We start from the raw sequence: 23995 nt of genomic DNA on the forward strand, positions 1-23995 counted from the left end.
ACACCAGGAGGCACTTAAGGTCTAATTTCTTTTCAGTTAGGTAATCTTTCACATTGGGGGCAAATGCATGGTGTAACCAGTCATAGAAAAAGTCCCTAGTGACCCATGCCTTACTGTTTGCCCTCCACAGCACACACAAATTAGCCTTGAGGATATTCTTTTGTCTGAACGCTCTGGGAGTTTCTGAGTGATACACTAATAAAGGCTTCACTTTGCAATCACCAGTAGCATTGGAACACATCAACAGAGTAAGCCTGTCTTTCATAGGCTTATGTCCTGGGAGTGCCTTTTCCTCCTGAGTAATGTAGGTCCTGCTTGGCATTTTCTTCCAAAACAGGCCTGTTTCATCACAATTAAACACTTGTTCAGGTTTCAGTCCTTCACTTTCTATGTACTCCTTGAATTCCTGCACATATTTTTCAGCTGCTTTGTGGTCCGACCTGGCAGCCTCACCATGCCTTATCACACTATGTATGCCACTACGCTTCTTAAATCTCTCAAACGAACCTTTGCTGGCCTTAAATTCACTCACATCATCACTAGTTGCAGGCATTTTTTTAATTAAATCCTGATGCAACTTCCTAGCCTTTTCACTTATGATCACTTGAGAGATGCTATCTCCTGCTATCTGTTTTTCATTTATCCACACCAATAAGAGTCTCTCAACATCTTCCATCACTTGCGATCTCTGTTTCGAAAACACAGTTGAACCTTTGGCAAGAACAGCTTCCTTGATTGCCTTTTTGTTGCCCACAATAGTAGCGATGGTTGACTGGGGTTTATTATTCAACCTGGCCGGCTCGGAGACACGCACTCCACTTTCATACTTATCAATGATCTCTTTCTTCATCTCTATAGTAATTCTCACCTTTATTCCTGTAGGGTTGGCACTAGAAGCTTTCTTGGGGCCCATGGTCACTTATTTTGCAGATAAAATCACCAAAAACACTGTAATAATACGAAATGTTCCGATTGTATGCTTGGATGTTACCGCGGAGGCTGGCTGGTAAACAATGCCACCGGCGGAACATGTGAGGCTGGCTAAGGTCGCACATTAGACGCGTCTCGGACGAACAGCGTTGAGCGGGTTTTTTAGCGGTATGCGAGGCAAAATCTTAGCGATAAAACGTATCGGTATGCGGATTTAACGTCATGTGATGCCAACGGTATGCAGGGGTCCACTGTACAATGCCTGCACTCTAAAGGAGGGGTTCGGGATATTAGCAGTTTGGAGGGATATGTTGTGTATCTTTATATGTATATACTTCTAAACTGTTGTGTTCTGGGCACCTCTGCAAAAACAGTGATTATGTGTGAGTGAGGTGAAAGTGTTGTATGATGATGAAAGTATTTTCTTTTTAGGGATTTTCTTTCCTTTTGGGTCACCCTGCCTCGGTGGGAGACGGCCGACTTGTTAAAAAAAAAAAAATAAATGCTTCACTGTAAACACTTGATCTACACATCCCCTACCCACTCTAAAGCCTCCTTGCTCATCTGCAATGCTACTCTCTGTCTTACCTCTAATTCTTTGAATATTAACTTTACCATACACTTTAATACTGCATTATTTTAATAATTGTATAAATATTTGTAGCACATTTGATAATGCATATTAAACTGACCAGTTTGATGCATATTGGACATGTGACGTAATTTGTGTACTCTGGAATATCGGCAAAAATTTAACATTTCTGTTACTTTGAGCTCAATTTCAAGCTACTTTCAGTGATGAAGCCAGTCAAAACAAAGAAACTGAGAGTATAATCATAAAAACCATATTAAAAAACACCGCAAATTTGCTGTTTTGAACCAAAAATACGGTCAGTTTTTTACCTTTATGTACTGCCTGCTGCAGGATTTTGTTTTATATGGTGCACACTTACAGTATAGACCCATTCTCTTGTATCTAGGCCCAAATTTACCGCTCACAGCTTATCTGAGTGAGATGAGCTCGTGGCTCAGAACTACGGGACCACCCCACACTTAAAAGCCGTAGTACTATGGGACCCACCCCGACAGGTTTAAGTCATACACAGTCAGTTTTGTTTTTTCTGTCTTGCACTGCATGGGGCAGGATTTTTATGTGGTCACACTAACGACTTAGGCTCATTCTCTCATATCTAGGCCAAAATTTATTAGCTGAGCTCATCACGTAGTTTTAGAGCATGGACCCTGAGCTCAAAGTTATACTACATCGTGGACCACAAAAGGGTCAAATGCATACTCACTGGAGTGGAGGAGAGAGAGAAACATGATAAGACATACCTAGAGAGTACTTTAAGGCCTTGTCCCAAATCTGTACACTGCTGTAACATAATAGTAAGAGAGGTGGGAGAAAGCGCAAAATAAACCCGGTGAAAAGCAAGGTTGCAGTGGGCACAATAAGGGAACACTGTATAAGTGTCTGTGGCCTGAGGCTGCTCAACATCTTACCAGAAGATATCAGAAACCCTGTTGGGACAAGTGTGGAAGTCTTCAAGAGCAAACTGGACTGATGTCTTCACCAGGTGTCAGATTAACCAGACTGTGATGGATATGTTGGCCAGCAGGCCACCAGTAGCAACAGTCTGGTTAACCAGACAAGCACCAGACTAGCCTGGCCCATGGCCAGGCTCCAAGAGTAGAGAGACTCTTGAAACTCATCAATAGTATATATCAAAGATATAGCCTAGCCCAAGTCAGGCTCTGGGAGTAGAAAAACAAAAAAAAAAAAAACTCAAACCTTATGAGAGGTAAAGGTTTCCTCTTGAAGATGTTTACACTTGTCCTAGCAGTGTTTCTGATATCAGCCAGTAAGACGCAGAGTAGTCTAGGACCTTGATCATTGATAGTGTGCCCATATTGTGCCAACTGCACTTTCTCCCATATCTCTCACTCTAGTATATTATGGCAGTATGCAGGTTTGGGGCAAGGTTCTCAAGTACTTTCAAGGTATACTTTTTTTTTTTCAAGAAATCAACCATCTCCAGCCGAGGCAGGGTGACCCAAAAAGAAAGAAAATCCCCAAAAAGAAAATACTTTCATCATCGTTCAACACTTTCACCTCACTCATACATAATCACTGTCTTTGCAGAGGCGCTCAGATACGACAGTTTAGAAGTCCCTCCAATATGTCAGTATCCCAAGCCCCTCCTTTAAAGTGCAGGCATTGTACTTCCCATTTCCAGGACTCAAGTCTGGCTAACCAGTTTCCCTAAATCCCTTCACTAAATGTTACCCTGCTTACACTCCAATAGCTCTTCAGGTTCCAAAAACCACTTGTCTCCATTCACTCCTCTCTAACACACTCACACACGCTTGCTAGAAGTCCAAGCCCCTCGCCCACAAATCGTCTTTTACCCCCTCCCTCCAACCTTTTCGAGAATGACCCCTACCTATTTATGCACTCTTAAGGTCATTCTATTTTGATGCATTTTCTCTAAATGACCAAACAACCTCAACAACCCCTCTTCAGCCCTCTGACTAATACTTTTAGTAACTCCACACCTCCTCCTAATTTCCACACTCGGTATTCTGTGCATAATATTTACACCACACATTGCAATTAGACAGAACATCTCCACTGCCTCCAGCCACCTCCTCGCTGCAACATTTACAACCCAAGCTTCACACCCATATAAGAGTGTTGGTACCACTATACTTTCATACGTTCCCTTCTTTGCCTCCATCGACAACGTTTTTTTTGTCTCCACATATACCTCAATGCACCACTCACCTTTTTTTCTTCATCAGTTTTATGGTTAACCTCATCCTTCATAAACCCATCTGCTGAGAAGTCAACTCCCAAATATCTGAAAACATTCACTTCTTCCATACTTCCTCTCTCCAATGTGATATCCAGTTTTTCTTATCTAATCATGCGATTCCCTCATCACCTTCTTCTTATCTATGTTCACTTTCAACTTTCTACCTTTACACACCCTCCCAAATTTGTCCACTAACCTTTGCAACTTTTCTTTAGAATCTCCCATAAGCACAGTATCATCAGCAAAAAGTAGCTGTGTCAACTCCCATTTTGCATTTAATTCCCCATAATTTAATCCCACCCCTCTCCCCAACACAATGGCATTTAATTCTTTTACAACCCCATCTATAAATATTAAACAACCATGGTGACATTACACATCCCTGTCTAAGACCTACTTTTACTGGGAAGTAATCTCTCTCTCTTACACACCATCATGTATTTCTCTCTCTCCTCCACTCCATTGAGTATATATTTAGGACTTCAAGGTGTTCCCAGTCTTTTAAATTAGATATGAGAAATATTGCTGGAACGAAGGTTGAGGTTCTCATAGGGTAACTAAACTACAGTACTTATATTTTTTTATTAACACATTGGCTGATTCCCACCAAGGCAGGGTGGCCCGAAAAAGAAAAACTTTCATCATCATTCACTCCATCACTGTCTTGCCAGAGGGGTGCTTTACACTACAGTTATAAAACTGCAACATTAACACCCCTCCTTCAGATTGCAGCCGCTGCACTTCCTATCTCCAGGACTCAAGTCCGGCCTACTGGTTTCCCTGAATCCCTTCATAAATGTTACTTTGCCACGCTCCAACAGCACATCAAGTATTAAAAACCGTTTGTCTCCATTCACTCCTATCAAATACGCTCATGCACTCTTGCTGGAAGTCCACAACCCTCGCACACAAAACCACCTTTACCCTCCCTCCCTCCAACCCATCCTAGGCCAACCCCTACCCCGCCTTCCCTCCACTACAGATTTATACACTCGAAGTCATTCTGTTTTGTTCCTTTCTCTCTACATGTCCGAACCACCTCTACAACCCCTCCTCAACCTTCTTGATAATAATTTTGGTAATACCACACCACCTCCTAATTTCCAAGCTACAAATTCTCTTCATTATATTCACACCACACATTGCCCTCAGACATGGTCTATCCACTGCCTCCAACCTCCTCCTCATTGCAACATTCATCACCCATGCTTCACACCCATGCTTCACACCCATACAAGAGTGTTGGTACAACTATACTCTCATACATTCCTCTCTTTACTTCCACGGACAGAGGTCTTTGCCTCCACAGACTCCTAAGTGCACCACTCACCCTTTTGCCTTCATCAATTCTATGATTCACTTTATCCTTCATAGACCCATCTGCTGACACATCCACTCGTAAATATCTGAATACATTCACCTCCTCCATACTCTCTCCCTCCAATCTGATGTCCAATCTTTCGTCATAATAACATAAATTATCATCATCACCTTACTCTTTCCTATACAGTATTCACTTTTAATTTTCTTCTTTTACATACCATACTAAATTTATCCACCAACCTCTGCAACTTCTCTTCAGAATCTCCCAAAAGCAGAAGTGTCATCAGCAAAGAGCAACTGTGACAACTCCCATTTTGTGTTTGATCCTTTATCTTTTAACTCCACACCTCTTGCCAAGACCATTGCATTCACTTTCTTGCAACCCCATCTTTAAATATATTGAAGAACCATGGTGACATCACACATCCTTGTCTAAGGGCTACTTTTACTGGGAGATGATCTCCATCTCTCCTACATACTCTAACCTGAGCCTCACTATCCTCATAAAAACTCTTCACTGCTTTCAGTAACCTACCTCCTATACCATACACCTGCAACATCTGCCACATTGCCCCCTTATCCACCCTGTCATATGCCTTTTCCAAATCCATAAATGCCACAAAAACCTCTTTACCCTTATCTAAATACTGTTCACCTATATGTTTCACTGTAAACACTTGGTCTACGCACCCCCTTCTTTTCCTAAAGCCTCCTTGTTCATCTGCTATCCTACTCTCTGTCTTACTCTTAATTCTTTCAATAATAGCTCTTCCATACACTTTACCAGGTATACTCAACAGACTTATTCCCCTATAATTTTTGCACTCTCTTTTATCCCCTTTGCCTTTATTCAAGGGAACTGTGCATACTTTCTGCCAATCCTTAGGTACCTTACCCTCTTCCATACATTTATTAAATAATAGCACCAACCACTCCAAAACTATATCCCCACCTGCTTTTAATATTTCTATCTTTATCCCATCAATCCCAGCTGCCTTACCCCCTTTCATTTTACCTACTGCCTCACGAACTTCCCCCACACTCACAACTGGCTTTTCCTCACTCCTACAAGATGTTATTCCTCCTTGCCCTATACACGAAATCACAGCTTCCCTATCTTCTTCAACATTTAACAATTCCTCAAAATATTCCCTCCATCTTCCTGATACCTCTAACTCTCTGTTGAACAACTCTCCTCTCCTATTTTTAACTGTCAAATCCATTTGTTCCCTAGGCTTCCTCAACTTATTAATCTCACTCTAAAACTTTTTCTTATTTTCAACAAAATTTGTTGATAACATCTCACCCACTCTCTCATTTGCTCTCTTTTTACATTGCTTCACCACTCTCTTAAATTCTCTTTTTCTCTCCATATACTCTTCTCTCCTTGCTTCACTTCTGCTTTGTAAAAACCTCTCATATGCTAAGGTTTTCTCCCTTACTACTCTCTTTACATCATTATTCCACCAAACGCTCTTCTTCCCTCCCGCACCCACTTTCCTGTAACCACAAACTTCTGTTGAACACTAACACTACATTCTTAAACCTACCCCATACATCTTCGACCCCATTGCCTATACTCTCACTAGACCATCTATCCTCCAATAGTTGTTTATATTTTACCCTAACTGCCTCCTCTTTTAGTTTATACACCACCTCTCTCTTACTTGCTGCTTCTATTTTCCTTGTATCCTTTTACTCTCACTGTAGCTACAACTAGAAAGTGATCTGATGTATCTGTGACCCCTCTATAAACATGTACATTCTAAAGTCTACTCAACAGTCTTTTATCTGCCTGGTTGGAATTTCATTACTGGTCACAGGTATACCTGTGACCAGTTATGAAACTGCTTATTCCTTAGGTATAAGCAGTTTCATAAAAGTGCTTAACACCCCCCCCCTCTCGCTGTCCCCCACATATATACAGTGGACCCCTGAGTTTTGTGATTAATCCGTTCCAGAGTGTCTGCCGAATGACGAAATTGCTGAATGGCGAAACCATTTTCCTCGTAAGAAATAATGGAAATAAAATTAATCCGTTGCAGACACCCAAAAATATTAAAAAATATATATGTATATTTTTTTAACCCTTAAACGGTCCAAACAGATCGACGTTCAAATCCGTAGTGCTCCAAAAGTAGATCTACGTTTTTGTACATATTTTCAAAAATAACAAAAATACAAATTTAGATAAAAGTTTTTTTACACATTTTTAAATGTAAAACAAGAAAGAAGATCTACATTTTTTTACATACTTTCAGATGTTGAAAAAGCGTATATATACGTTTGGACCATTTAAGGGTTAAATTAAATAAAGATTTATATACAAAAAACAATGAGAAATCAAATACATACATATGCAGTGGTGCCCCGCTTTTCGTAGTTCCCGGCAATCGTAAATTTCGCCAATCATAGGGGTATTTTCGTATAAACATGGACTCGCTTTTCATAGGTTGACTCGCGAGTCGTAGTTCGTCCGGGACGCGTACCCACGGCGTGAGCCGGGGCGGCAGCCAGTCTGGCATTGTTTACCAGTGAGCAAAGGTCCTCTCACGTGCTCCAGCGAAATATTTCATAATATTCCATTTATTTTAGTGCTTGCAAGTACTAAATAAGCTACCATGGCTCCAAAGAAAGCTCCTAGTGCCAAGCCTTTGGTAAAGAAGGTGAGAAATACAATTGAATTTAAGAAAACCATCATTGAACAATATGAAAGTGGTACAAGTGTGGCTGAACTGTCCAGGATGTATAAGAAACCCTACACAACCTTATGTTCCATAGTGGCCAAGAAAAAGGAAATAAAGGACGCTCTTGTTGCAAAGGGAGTAACTATGCTGACAAAAATGAGATCACCAGTACTGGAAGAGGTTGAGAAGTTATTATTGGTGTGGATAAATGAGAAACAATTAGCAGGAGATATTCTTATGACTTCGATTATTTGTGAAAAGGCTAGGCAGTTGCATGAAGATTTGGTAAAGAAATTGCCTGCAAATAGTGGTGATGTGAGTGAATTTAAGGCCAGCAAAGGCTGGTTTGAGAGATTTAAGAACCGTACTGGCATACACAGTGTGGTAAGGCATGGTGAGGCTGCCAGTTCGGACCACAAGGCGGCTGAAAAATATGTGCATGAATTCCAGGAGTACATAGAGGCTGAAGGACTGAAACCTGAACAAGTGTTCAATTGTGATGAAACAGGCCTCTTTTGGAAGAAAATGCCAAAGAGGACCTTCATTACACAAGAAGAAAAGGCAATGCCAGGACACAAGCCTATGAAGGACAGGCTGATTCTAATGTTCTGTGCTAATGCTAGTGGGGATTTCAAAGTGAAGCCATTACTAGTGTACCATTCTGAAAATCCCAGAGTGTTCAGGAAAAACAATGTTATGAAGAGTAAATTGTGTGTGTTTTGGAAATTTAATAATAAGGCATGGGTCACGAGGGAAATTTTCGCCGAGTGGTTCAGTGAAGTGTTTGGCCCTAGTGTGAAGGAGTATCTCCTGGAAAAGAAATTGGATTTCAAGTGCCTGCTAGTAATGGACAATGCACCTGCTCATCCTCCAAACTTGGATGACCTAATTTTTGAGGAGTTTGGGTTCATCACAGTAAAGTTCTTGCCCCCGAATACCACTCCTCTCCTCCAACCCATGGACCAGCAGGTTATTGCAAACTTTAAAAAAAACTACACAAAAGCAATGTTTCACAGGTGCTTGACTGTGACCACAGACACTCACTTGACCTTAAGGGAATTTTGGAGAGAACACTTCAGCATCCTCCATTGCATAACCCTTATAGGTATGGCTTGGGAGGGAGTGACTACCAGGACTTGGAACTCTGCCTGGAGAAAATTGTGGCCAGATTATGTCGACAAGAGGGAATTTGAAGGATTTGGGACTGACCCTAATGAGTCTGTCTGTTGTAAAATCAATTGTGGCACTGGGGAGTTCCATGGGGTTGGATGTGAGTTTGGACTATGTGGAAGAATTGGCGGAAGACCACAATGAAGAGCTCACCACTGAGAAGCTGCAAGAGCTTCAGCAGGAAGAGCAACACATCGCAGCTCAGAATCTTGCTGCAGAGGAGGAGGAAGAGAGATGGAAGAAGGTGCCTTCTTCAGAAATTAAAGAGATTTTTACTATGTGGAGTAAGATGGAAAGCTTTATGGAGAAACATCACCCTAACAAGGTTGTTGCAAGCCAGGTTGGCAACATGTACAGTGACAAAGTCTTGGGCCATTTTAGGGAAGTGTTAAAGAGACGCCAGAAACAGAGCTCTCTCTCTCTCCACAGTTATTTTGCGAGACAGGACTCCAGTGACTCTCAAGGTGGTCCTAGTGGCATTAAGAAACAGAGAAGAGAAGCAACCACAGAAAAGCAAATGGTACCTGAGGTGTTGATGGAAGGGGATTTCCCTTCCAAACTATAAACAATCCACTCTCTCTCCTCCTCCAGTCTCCCATACACTAAGAAGAATCTCCAATAAAGGTAAGTGTTATGCTGTTAATGTTTCATTCATCATTTCCCATTGTATTGTTTATGTACTACATGTATATTTCATGTAAAAAAATTTTTTGTTTTAATACTTCTGGGTGTCAGGAACGGATTAATTGTATTTACATGATTTCTTATGGGGAAAATTGATTCGTAAATCGTAAATTTCGTTTATAGTAACAGCTCCAGGAACGGATTAATTACAAAAAAAGAGGGACAACTGTATAAAATGATAACATTACACTTACCTTGACTGAAGACTTCTGGGTGGATGGAAGATGGGAGGAGGGGATAGGAGGAAGGTGTACACTATTGTTTGGAAGGGGAATCCCCTTCCATAAAGACTTTAGGTACCAAGTTCTTATCTGGGGTTACTTCCCTTCTTTGTTTTTTAATGACACTGGGAACAACTTGAGAGTCGCTGGAATCCTGTCGCACAAAATATCTGTCCAGAGAGCTCTGTTTCTGGCATTTCTTTAAGATTTTTCTGAAGTGGGACACAACACTGTCATTGTACATGTTGCCAATTCGGCCTGCAACAGCTTTGTCAGGGTGAAGCTCATCCATAAATAACTGCACTTACAGTTCACTTTACTCAAATGTCCTTAATCTTTGAAGAAGGTACCTTCCTCCATCTCTCTTCCTCCTCCTCTGCAGCAATTTCCTGAGCTGTGGTCTGTTGGTGTTGCAGATGAAGCTCTTGCAGCTCTGCAGTGGTTAGCTCTTCATCATGATCCTCCACCAACTCTTCTACATCCTCGAAACTCACATCCAACCCCATGGAATTTCCCTGTGAAACAACACTTTTCACAACTGGCATAGGCTCCTTAGGGTCAGCCCCAAACCCTTCAAAATCTCTCTTGTACACATTGTGGCCACAACTTTCTCCAAGCAGAATTCAAAGTTCTGCAAGTCACTCCCTCCCAGGCCTTACCTATAAGGTTTATGCAAGTGAGGATATTGAAGTGATCTTTCCAGAACTTTCTTAGGGTCAATTCAGTGTCTGAGGTCACTTCAAAACACTGCTTCGGTGTAGAGTTTTTTGAAGTTTGAAATGACCTGCTGGTCTATGGGCTGAAGGAAAGTTGTTGTTTTAGGGGGCAAAAAATTCACCGTGATGAAAGTAAAGTCCTCCACCATTTGCTCTTCCAAGTCTGGAGGATGAGCAGGAGCATTGTCCATTACCAGGAGGCACCTGAATGGCAATTTATTTTCCAGGAAGTATTTCTTCACACTGGGGCCAAACACTTCATTAAACCAATCAAGGAAAATTTCCCTTGTGACCCATGCCTTACTGTTAGCCTTCCACATCACACACACATTACTCTTTGCAACACTGTTTTTCTTGAAAACACTGGCATTTTCAGAGTGATGCACCAGTAAAGGCTTCACTTTGCAATCCCCACTACCATTACTACAAAACATGAGAGTTAGCCTGTCTTTCATAGGCTTGTGTCCTGGGAGTGCAATTTCTTCCTGCATGATGTAGGTCCTCTTTGGCATTTTCTTCCAAAAGAGGCCTGTTTTGTCACAAATGAACACTTGTTGGGGGTTTGAGTTCTCCAGTGTCAATGTACTCCTCAAACTCCTTTACAAACTTCTCAGCCGCTTTTTTGTCAGAACTGGCAGCCTCACCATGCTTTACCACACTGTGTATGCCACTACGCTTCTTAAATCTCTCAAATCAATCTTTGCTGGCCTTAAAATCACAAGCGTCACCACTAGTTGTAGGCATTTTCTTTACGAGATCATCATGCAACTGCCTTGCCTTTTCACATATTATCGACTGCATAATACTATCTCCTGCTAACTGTTTTTGAGTAGTCCACACCGACAGTAACATTTCCATGACTCACAAAATCGTAATGACACGATTGCAAACAAACCATACCATGGGTGGGATTGAACCTGCGGTCAGAGAGTCTCAAAACTCCAGACCGTCGCATTAGCCACTGGACCAGCTAGCCACAATAAGATTTGTCCAACTAGGTATATTTCAACACCATAGGAAGGTTAGCATAGGCACCACTGTGACCACAAATGCAAATTTTTACAGACGAATCTCCAGCTAGTGTGCCCGTGACGAACTCTAGCTCAAGTCTCCTCAATGCCGTCAACATGACGCACAAAATCGTAATGACAAGATTGCAAACAAACCATACCACAGGCGGGATTGAACCCACGGTCAGAGTCTCTCAAAACTCCAGACCATCGCGTTAGCCACTGGACCAGCTAGCCACAATAAGATTCGCCCAACTAGGTATATTTCTACAGCATAGGAAGGTTAGCATAGGCACCACTGTGACCACAAATGCAAGTTTTTACAGACGAATCTCCAGCTAGCGTGCCTGTGACGAACTCTAGCTCAAGTCCCCTCAATGCCGTCAACATGGCTCAAGAAATCATAATAATGTAGAAATATACCTAGTTGGACGAATCTTACTGTGGCTAGCTGGTCCAGTGGCTAACGCGACGGTCTGGAGTTTTGAGACACTCTGTCCGCGGGTTCAATCCCGCCCGTGGTATGGTTTGTTTCCAATCGTGTCATTACGATTTCGTGAGTCATGTTGACGGCATTGAGGGGACTTGAGCTAGAGTTCGTCACGGCCACGCTAGCTGGAGACTTGTCTGTAAAAACTTGCATTTGTGGTCACAGTGGTGCCTATGCTAACCTTCCTATGGTGTAGAAATATATCTAGTTGGACGAATCTTATTGTGGCTAGCTGGTCCAGTGGCTAACGCGACGGTCTGGAGTTTTGAGACTCTCTGACCACGGGTTCAATCCCGCCCGTGGTATGGTTTAGTAACATTTCCACTTCTTCGAGGGTTTGCAATCTCTTTTTTGTCAGCATATCTACCCCGTTTGCAACAACAGCACACTTTATTTCCTTTCCCTTCGCCATGATCGAAGTGATGGTTGAATGGGGTTTGCCATACATCCTAGCAAGTTCTGTAACACGCGCTCCGCTCTCATACTTTTCAATGATTTCCTTCTTGAATTCGATCATGTTCCTCACTTTCTTTACCAAAGGGCTGGCATTAGCTTTCCTTGGGCCCATGGTGACTTATTTAGCAGTTGCAAGCACAAAAAACAGTGGATTATTATGAAATGTATTGTATGAACCTGCTGGGTGATGGTCATGCACTGGTGAACAATGGCATAAGTGTGAATGGTGTGGGAGACTGGCTTTGTGTGCACGTTGACGGGCGGACGCGTACCGGACGGTCGCCGAATCACGAGTCCAATCACGAACCGCGAAGTTAAATTTTGGCGAAAAAACTTGCCAAAAGTCGTATTTCACGAAAGTCACGGCCGACGAAACGCAGGGGTCCACTGTATATTATTGAGTCTAGTGGTAGTTATGTATATAGGTGCTCCTATGGAGATGAAACTTAATTACCCAGCATAAAAATGGCAAGTCAATTTTTACTTCTCAATACTGGTACAGTATTTAGTTACAGCAATTAGTATTTGTTTATATACTTATTCAGCGACAGCAGTTATTTGTTTACGTATTTATTTAGTATATCATATTCACATTCGACTTAAGATATTTTAGGAGGAGCACCTGTATATATAATGCCTTAATCATAACATCCTCAAATATACTGTGAGAGTTAACTTCTGGTATAGACATGAGAGAATGTGTTTGTGCAGTGGGTGTGCACAGGTAAAAAAAATTTTTTCGTGAGCAGTGCTTGATGGGAACATCTAACCTTTCACCTTGTTTTTGGGGTTAAAATAGTGACTTTGAGGCATGTTGTAGGGTGCTTTTCATGCTTTTATTAGCCATTTCTAAGTGTCAATTGATAGACTGCAAGATATACAGCACTGATGAAATGGAGATGATTTTGGTTAGTTTCAGACTGGAGGTAGCCTGAAATAGTCCTGAAGGTGGTGGAAATATTAAATTTTTAGCAATTTTCCTGAGTAAGGGTAGGGGCCCCTTACCATCCCCTTCTTGGTCTGTTTTGTGGGTTTATATTAGGTTTGCTTCAATTATTGGGATGGCTTAAACCATGACCAGTCATTCTTGGTTATATTAGCTGAGAAATAAGGTACAATAAAGATTTTTTTTTGTGTGTGATGATGGATTCACAATGGAGGGCAAATGTTATATAGAAGACTGAGGAGGATTAATGAATAGAAGAAAGGTTGCTGTAGTGGCTAGAATGTATACACTGTTTATTTTGGACTGTTTTTAAATTGATATACATGTCGGTCATCACTAATCCTGCATCATTGGGACTTGTAGTGTGCCGGATTAGCGAGTTTGCCGGATTACAGAGTGGTTAGGTTAGAATACAATTATCCTATCAAGAGAGAGACTTTCTGATACATCTTCCTCATTTTCATCACTGCTTTCTCCTCCACTGGCTTGCTGCTGTGGATTTACAACCATCTGCACAATTTCTGAATCAGTATAATGATGAAATTTGAGTCACTACAATTATTTGAGCCAGTATAATGATGAAATTTGAAATTATGCTAGCCGAAATTAGTGCCAGATTACTGATGGAACCGGATAACTGACTGCCGGATTAGTGATGGCCGACCTGTACCATCAAAAGCTAAATATGTTTGGCTTTACTGAAATTGGTAATTTGGACAAAAATCTGCAGTTTGGATATATATTTCTGTACACAACTTACAGTAGGTAAATTTTTTGATGAAGAGTAGGCTCTTTGTTGTGAAAGCATATTAAACATTTGAAGTTTTTCAACTAGTTACTAACAGAAGCATTTAAATTAACTGACATTAATATTCGAATTTCTTGTCTTGAACAGCTTTTAGGCAAGATAACCAATTATGTGTGGGATGGGCAAACTCCTGCAGTCACCATTCAGTACTCAACACGACGAGAGGCAGAGAAGGCCATGAGTGAGGGGCGGACTCTAGGAGATCGTCTTCTCACCCTCACCTGGGTCTTTGATGTGGCTCTTCCACTCTCCTCACAGTCAACAGCAACAAGCATGGCTGGAACTCATCATGTATCAACACATTCTTATACTAGTGTTGTGCCTCACACCACGACTCCATTGCTCTCCCCGGATGAAACTCTAGTGAGTGAAGTTCCCCCATTCAGGGACACTTTCCATAATCAGTCTAAAAAAATCTTCCCATATTTCATAATTTTTAACCCTTTGAGGGTCCAGACCTCCACTCTGAAAATTCTCCACAGGGTCCAAGAATTTTCAAAAAAAATTTATTATTTTTTCTTGTGAAATAGTAGAGAATCTTTTTCTGAAGGTAATAAAACAAAAAGTATGAAATGTGATCAAAAATTGATGAAATTACGCTCTTGAATTTTGCTGTGATAGCGATATTTATGCATTGGCGATTTTGTCCACTTTGAGTCCTATTTTCAGCCAATTACATTGTTCCATTAGACCAAATTCTTAGCTATTTCACTAGTATGTTTTCCATTTTATCTATTGAGCACAAGCAGTCGCACAATCAATTATTTCAACTACCCAATAAAGTGATCAGAAATTGGTAATAAGGTCAGTTTCACACAAAGTTCAAAATAGGGTCCAGAATAAACAATATAGACCTTCCTGGCATTAAAATAACATTTTCTCTGTTTCCAGGGTTTACACATGAATTCCATTTTTATTTTTTATTCACAAAGAATTTTTATTCACCAAAAAATAGATTTACTGTTAGGCAATATTGTAATAAGTGTACAAATAATTTCAGTGCATTCATGAATGCACATCAGGCCCACCAGCTGACGTGTATTGGATGCGTGATGTGATTTATTCACTCTTGAACATCTACAAAAATCGAACATTTCCTCTACATTGAGCTCAATTTCAGGCTATTTTCAGTACTAAAACCAATCAAAATCATCTCTATTCTTGTAATATATTTTCCATCAAATGAGACTAAGAAACCGCGAATACAATTGTGAAAAACATACAAAAATACACCGCATAGTACTTTTTTTAATCCAAAAACACTGTCACAGTAATTTTTTTCTCATGCACTGCATGCTACAGGATTTGTTTTTGTATGGTGCACACTTGCCACATACATACATTCTCTCTAGGCCCAAATTTACCACTCACAGCTTATCTGAGTGAACTGAGCTCATGACGTAGTACCCTGGCTTCAAAGCCATAGAACTACGGGATGGACCCTCAAAGGGCTAATGTAATTGAGTTTCATTGTTATTGTGGTAAATCATGCTTAATAGATCTATCTACTGTTATAATAATGGGGGGTTATGTTGAAGTTGAAGGACTCTTAATCTAAGGAATTGGAGATACCTTTTTCTTAGATCAAACCTCATTGTCTCCAATTTCTCCCATTTGACAGACACTATGACATAGTCGTACCTTGGATTTATGACTTAATGGGTTCCCTAAACCAAGTTGCATTAAAAAATCTTAAGTCTAGATTTTCAGCTTTAAAACCCCTTTTATGCTGCACTTGTTGATTTTATTATAAAATCAATAAAGATATCCAATAAGTGTTAAATGGTTAAAGTATTGCATCTAAAGTATTAAAAATAGATAAAGAAATATTTTATCATGTACTGTTGCATGTTAAGACTCCAGCTACCAAAGTATTATTTACACACTTTATAAAGAATTAAATTTAAAATTTGATCAAAATTAAGAACATTATATTAACTGCCTGTTTGGCATCTTGGCATTTTGAGTACAAGTTGGTAGTAATATTACTGCAGGAACGTGGCACATGAGCTAGCTAAGGGATCACTAAGAATCATTGTTGTTCTGGAGCATTGGCAGATTTCTAAAATGGATCACAAGTTAAAAACTTTAAGGTCAAAGTACAATTGTATGTACAATATATTGTAATTATGTATCATCCACAGTGCTATATTGTTAATATTTTCCTTTCCAGGAGGAGATTACTGAAGAAATTGTGGAAGAAGTTGAGACAGAAGATGGAGTGCAACCAGTTTTATTTGAAGAGGAAGAAGAGGAAGTAGAAGAAGATGAGGAAGAAGTAAGATCCTGGAGGAGGTAGACATGACATTTGAGGTGAAAAAATAAAAACGTGGATTTCAGTTTAAATGTGTGAAGCAAGACAGTGATAAGCAGGAATTGGGCTATGCAAGAGAAGGATATATAAAGCAAGCAAAAATGCCAAGTAGTATGGATATTGAATTTTATGAAGAATTTTGTCATAATTATAATATAAAAAATCTAAATATTTAATTTGTTTTTAATATATACTGATGAACGCGAGGAATCTGATTCAAATGAGCTTATTTTACATCCATTACCCATCATCACTCATCACAATCTTGACATGCCTGATGGTTCTTCTTAGTACTGATTCATGAGTACACATGTATAATGAAGCTGTTCACCCTTCTAATAACATGACTTGGCTGTGCAATTTCCAACATTGCCAAATGTATCAATGTTTTTTGTATAAATTGAGACATGAATCACAACTTTTAATGGTACCTCTTACTAAAGCTTAAAATTTAAGCTGCATTTCTTGGCATGTAAAATAGGTATCAAGTTTTTGAAAAAAAAAAAAAAAAAAAGATAAGAGATCTGTAATCTGTGAAAAGATCACAGAGTTTGGGCAGAGTTAGTACCAGACTTATTGTTCTAAGTATTTCAACAATCATTTAGGCATGGGTAAAATGTGTTATTGCACACTATAAATAGGCTAAATTACATTTTCTCTGAAGTGGCATCTAGGTATCAACTACAGTCGTTATATAACTGTACATGGAACTATAATTTGTTAAAATGATGAATAAGAGTGCAGGACATCATAGGCAAAAGTCAATGTAAAAATCTTCCTTGATAAACATCATTGATATGGAGAGTTGTGTGTGGTAACTTGAAATTTATGATGAATATGATAATGTAGAAGCCTGAGTTTAGGCTTCCCTGTAGACCACCTGGTCCACTAGGATGTTGGTCCTAGCTGTCTTCAGGCCTACATTATTATTATTACAATCATAACTAAGTGCTAAACCCACTAGGGTCATACAGCACTGCCTCAGGCCCACAGTCATGATAACCCAGCTGATCAAGTACTTCTGGAAACTATTGTCAGTTGTCCTCTTCAACTCTTCTGCCATTATTCTGGCTCAACACTTGTAGCAGCATATTTTTTGCAGTTGCATCTAGCCAAATGAAAACTTCATCAGAGAAAAGGTAACTTTATTTGTTACTCTAAATATTCCTTATTGATATAGTTATAGGCTAGCACCTTCATGCAAGAGAAGATAGCAACACTAGGTTCAATTACTAACAGTCTTAGTGAGCCAGATGATAATGTTAATACTGTCAGATTCTATACACCAAACAAGACTTAGGCAACCACTGACATAGGTCATATTTTGGTCCAATCCCAGCATGTTTTTTTATCTGGATTGCATGGTGGTATAGTAAGCTCATGACGTTAAATACTCCCACATAATATTTAAAGTGGTAGGAGGCTAGATCAGGTAGGCCTGATCTAGCCTGTAGGGCAAAGGTTCTGCATACCTGTTCTAACTAACATCTTAAGGCTTGTGATGTCAGTGTTACTCCTTAGGTGAATCACCTCTTAAACTTTAAGGTTCAAGGGAAACTTAAGTATATTATATAGTCAAACCTCATAATTCACATATTTTATAATCCACATGATTCATTTATGCAGCTTTATCCAAGATCATTCAACAGATTTCTTTGATTTTCAACATTTTTCTTGGTGCCTATTGTCTTCTGCTTGGTGTATGACACTTAACAAAGAAAATAGGATTTCTTTCAAAATGTTCTTATTCTTTGTTATGAATTTCAACATTGGGCATATTAGAAAGTTGTTAAAAGATATTTGGTAAAATGAATATTTCAGTAATTAAGATATGCAAAATTTTCTATTATCCACAACTTAAAAATTTGTGTTATTTCCAGGAATCTAACTCCTGTGAATTACTAGATTCATCTGTATGATAACTGTAAGGTACAATTCTACACTTAGAGCACGATGCAGACGTCGCTTGCATCATCTTTATAGAAACATAGTGTTTGATATTGAGAGTTATAAGTGTCTAATCATGTTCCTAGGTTCAAATTTGGATTACTCATATTTCATGATATAGATTTATTGAATGATTTCCAACTGATTTTTTGCAGTTATAGCCATGTGATAGGGTGCTCCTAGCACATGGCGATAAATGTCTGGATTACGATTCGCTGCTCTTCACATATACATATGTATGTTCTTTCTCTTTGGCCTAATCTGCTAAATCATAAGATTAAAAAGTAAGTGGAGTGTTTTTGATTAACAAAAGAAGATTCAGGTTACATTTATTATATTATGAATCCCTTTTTATATATTTGTTTTATTTAGTGCATTTTTGAAAATAATACATATAATATTTAATCTTGAAATTATATTATTTATGAATGTAACAGGTGCATTTTATACAAATTACATAGTGGTTTAAAAAATTTCTGGCCTCCTGGGACTTTACTGTTAGTATTGTTGACCTGTTAATGATGTCAGTAACTAATACCAAGTACAATACAAAAAATGCCAAATGTAGTAAAATTATTACAGTCTCTCCTCACTTAACAATGTACTTGTTTAATTAATGACCACTCAGACTTATGACCAGCTCTCTGACCAGTATTCATACCTAAGTAATATATTTTTTTATTATTTTTATTATCACACTGGCCGATTCCCACCAAGGCAGGGTGGCCCGAAAAAGAAAAACTTTCACCATCATTCACTCCATCACTGTCTTGCCAGATGGGTGCTTTACACTACAGTTTTTAAACTGCAACATTAACACCCCTCCTTCAGAGTGCAGGCACTGTACTTTCCATCTCCAGGACTCAAGTCCGGCCTGCCGGTTTCCCTGAACCCCTTCATAAATGTTACTTTGCTCACACTCCAACAGCACGTCAAGTATTAAAAACCATTTGTCTCCATTCACTCCTATCAAACACGCTCACGCATGCCTGCTGGAAGTCCAAGCCCCTAGCACACAAAAGCTCCTTTACCCTCCTCCCTCCAACCTTTCCTAGGCCGACCCCTACCCTGCCTTCCTTCCACTACAGACTGATACACTCTTGAAGTCACTCTGTTTCGCTCCATTCTCTCTACATGTCCGAACCACCTCAACAACCCTTCCTCAGCCCTCTGGACAACAGTTTTGGTAATCCCGCACCTCCTCCTAACTTCCAAACTACGAATTCTCTGCATTATATTCACACCACACATTGCCCTCAGACATGACATCTCCACTGCCTCCAGCCTTCTTCTCGCTGTAACATTCATCACCCATGCTTCACACCCATATAAGAGCGTTGGTAAAACTATACTCTCATACATTCCCCTCTTTGCCTCCAAGGACAAAGTTCTTTGTCTCCACAGACTCCTAAGTGCACCACTCACCCTTTTCCTCTCATCAATTCTATGATTCACCTCATCTTTCATAGACCCATCCGCTGACACGTCCACTCCCAAATATCTGAATACATTCACCTCCTCCATACTCTCTCCCTCCAATCTGATATCCAATCTTTCATCACCTAATATTTTTGTTATCCTCATAACCTTACTCTTTCCTGTATTCACTTTTAATTTTTTTCTTTTGCACACCCTACCAAATTCATCCACCAATCTCTGCAACTTCTCTTCAGAATCTCCCAAGAGCACAGTGTCATCAGCAAAGAGCAACTGTGACTGCTCCCACTTTGTGTGATTCTTTATCTTTTAACTCCATGCCTCTTGCCAAGACCCTTGCATTTATTTCTCCTACAACCCCATCTATAAATATATTAAACAACCACGGTGACATCACATATCCTTGTCTAAGGCCTACTTTTACTGGGAAATAATTTCCCTCTTTCCTACATACTCTAACTTGAGCCTCGCTATCCTCGTAAAAACTCTTCACTGCTTTCAGTAACATACACCTGTAACATCTACCACATTGCCCCCTTATCCACCCTGTCATATGCCTTTTCCAAATCCATAAATGCCACAAAGACCTCTTTAGCCTTATCTAAATACTGTTCACTTATATGTTTCACTGTAAACACCTGGTCCACACACCCCCTACCTTTCCTGAAGCCTCCTTGTTCATCTGCTATCCTATTCTCCGTCTTACTCTTAATTCTTTCAATAATAACTCTACCATACGCTTTACCAGGTATACTCAACAGACTTACCCCCCTATAATTTTTGCACTCTCTTTTGTCCCCTTTGCCTTTATTCAAAGGAACTATGCATGCTCTCTGCCAATCCCTAGGTACCTTACCCTCTTCCATACATTTATTAAATAATTGCACCAACCACTCCAAAACTATATCCCCACCTGCTTTTAACATTTCAATCTTTATCCCATCAATCCCAGCTGCCTTACCCCCTTTCATTTTACCTACTGCCTCACGAACTTTCCCCACACTCACAACTGGCTCTTCCTCACTCCTACAAGATGTTATTCCTCCTTGCCCTATACACGAAATCACAGCTTCCCTATCTTCCTCAACATTTAACAATTCCTCAAAATATTCCCTCCATCTTCCCAATACCTCTAACTCTCCATTTAATAACTCTCCTCTCCTATTTTTAACTGACAAATCCATTTGTTCTCTAGGCTTCCTTAACTTGTTAATCTCACTCCAAAACTTTTTCTTATTTTCAACAAAATTTGTTGATAACATCTCACCCACTCTCTCATTTGCTCTCTTTTTACATTGCTTTACCACTCTCTTAACCTCTCTCTTTTTCTCCATATACTCTTCCCTCCTTGCATCACTTCTACTTTGTAAAAACTTCTCATATGCTAACTTTTTCTCCCTTACTACTCTCTTTACATCATCATTCCACCAATCTCTCCTCTTCCCTCCCGCACCCACTTTCCTGTAATATTTATAATATATATTAGAACTAATTTCCTCTTATTCTTTTTATTACATTATACAGTACACTATTGTATAAACATTTAAAAATATACTAAAAATATTACAAATGGTGCAAAGGTGATATTAAAATATCTAAAGATGGTCGACACAGACCCACTACCATTAAAGTGTGCTCCTTGCTTAACGACCAATTCGTTTACCGACCTACTCTTAGGAACAGAACTCTGTCTTTAAGTGAGGAGAGAGTGTAGTTATTGGAATCCATTTGTTTTCTCTTTTGCTTTCATGTGTTCTCTCTTCTTTTTGCCCCCATGAGTAAATAGGGGTAATTAAATCATGGATATCACAAGATGGTGCAGTCTAAACAATATTACATAGTGGTATTGGCTGATAAAATAATTTTTTTTATTTTCTACTCAGCTGAACCTTCATGTTTGTGCCATGATTATTACATACATCTTACTGACATGGTAGCTCTAGGACAAAGGCATCCAGAAAAATGGTAAACCACTGTATCAATAGTTTTATAATCTTTCACATTAAATACTAATACTGTATTCTGTATCCATCATGTATTTTTTCTTATCTTTAGATCTGAAAAGATGCATCACCTATTTGTTTGGCTGGTAGCTTTAACTTTAAAATTTAAAAGACTTAAAATTTTTTTATTTAGATTATTTTCTTTGATTACTATATAGCTACTCAAGTATAGGTATTTGTTTTTGGACCAACTTATTCCTGAGTAATATTTTGGAGGGGTGAAAATCTATACATATTGTGTACTTATTCTTGTGACCTATAATATAACAATGACTGGTGTTACGAGTTTCTATTCTCATAGTCCAGCCTGGGGCCTAGGTTTTTCTGTTGATTACCTTTTCATCCAGGCTGTTGCTGTTGGCAGTGCACTGGCTAACATAGTCATTACAGTCTGGTCAGTGTAGTAATTTACAGAGGTGCCAGTTCCATTAATTGTTGAAGACTTCTTCACTTTTTCCTAATGTAATAATGATAGAATTACCAACAGTGTTAGGTAAAAGGACACATGATACCTGCTAGTAGCAGGTCGACACAGTGCCCTTGCTTTTCACTGGGTCTGTTTTACAATTCCTTCCATATATCTCGCCCAAGTAGTACATAGTTATGGTAGTGTGTACATTTGGGATTAGGCTGTCCACTATATTCTTTGTATACATTATGAGATATCTCTCTTTTTGGCTCCAGAGAATACATTCCAAATTCTTTGAGGCATTCCCTTTAGTTTAGTTTAAATGCTGTACTGGTTCTATAGAGACAGTAAATGATCTTTGTGCACTTCACCATATTGATATCTCTTCTGCCTTAAATTTCAGCCATCAACCCTGAACAATATTTTAAATGATAGAGCACAAGTGATTTGAACAGTATTTTCAGTGACATTATTTCCCTTGTTTTGACATTTCTTGTTATCCACTGTCATTTTGTGGCCTTTGTAAACTTCTTATGTTTTGTAAATGATAAGTTGTCTGACATCATTATTCTCAAATCTTGTACATATTCTTTTCATTCTGTGAGATAGTCCTGTGTTTTACATCCAATGCTCCTTTTGAGTTCCACATTCTTTCCATATCTGAGCAGTTAGAATATGTCACCATTGAACATCGTGTTTTTTCCCATTACCCATAGGAAGACTTTGAAGAATAAGACATATATGCAGCACCTAGGTATCTTTATTGCTCAGATGTTTTGCCTGCACAACAGGTTTCTTCAGTAGAATGCAGGTGAATAAAATTTGACAGTGTTACATTTGCCTGTATCCAGGTGAAGAAGCCTGTTTCGGCAAAAAAGATACTAAAGTGTTTCACGTGTCTTATCTTGAACTTGTAGGTATTTTATGCTATCATTGACTAGAAGTCCATGTCTTCTACTGAGGCAACGTAATGCTTATTTTAGTATCATCTGCAAAGGAGGAGGATGATGTGAGGATGAGAAACAATACTGTGTCTTTGGGTACTAAATTTTTCCTTTGATCAGGCAAGAATTTGATTTGTTGACTATTATTTGTGTTCTATTAGATATTGAATATTCATTTTCCTATTTTTCCTGTTACACCTATTGATTTTATTGTATGGGCTATCACTCCATGATTGCATTTAGCAAATGCCTTAATGAAATACGTGTAGACAACATCTTCATTTTGTTTTTCTTCCAAAACATTCGTAATTTTGTCATTCTCCAACTGTTGATGTTATATTTATTGAAAAAACCTTCTTGCTGGCTATTTCTTTGGTTCTCTATGCATAGAATTATACTTGTCTGTACTTCATTGAGGTTGTCTTCATATTGTAGTGTATTTCAGATTACATCTTTGATTAATTCCTCAGTGTGTGTGAAAGATCAAGTCTGGTGTATTTGCATTTCTATTAGGCTCTGTTATCTGTTCATTCAAAAAGCTTTTCACAACCCCAATATCTCTGGTATCTGTCTGTTGGGCTAATGTGCTTCCAGGGAATATTTCTGGTCCAATGCTGTCATCTTCCATGTAATATTTGGATAGTTGAAATTTCCGAGAAAAATAATATTGGTGTAGAATTTTTC

General features: G+C 39.1%; 1 protein-coding gene across 7 annotated transcripts in view; it reads left to right on the forward strand.

The window, feature by feature from the left end:
- The window catches only part of swm (Zinc finger protein swm), a 243197-nt gene extending 225427 nt beyond the window's left edge, over window positions 1-17770 (forward strand). For all 7 annotated transcript variants that reach the window (XM_070084978.1, XM_070084981.1, XM_070084976.1 and 4 more), the window contains 2 exons: window positions 14345-14620; window positions 16431-17770. In XM_070084978.1, the coding sequence (XP_069941079.1) occupies window positions 14345-14620; window positions 16431-16556 (402 nt within the window). In that variant the 3' untranslated portion in view covers window positions 16557-17770. The remainder of the gene's footprint in view (window positions 1-14344; window positions 14621-16430) is intronic.
- Window positions 17771-23995: the final 6225 nt, after the last annotated feature.

The sequence above is a fragment of the Cherax quadricarinatus genome, chromosome 14 (assembly GCF_038502225.1).
Source record: "Cherax quadricarinatus isolate ZL_2023a chromosome 14, ASM3850222v1, whole genome shotgun sequence".
Taxonomy (NCBI): Eukaryota; Metazoa; Arthropoda; class Malacostraca; order Decapoda; family Parastacidae; genus Cherax; species Cherax quadricarinatus.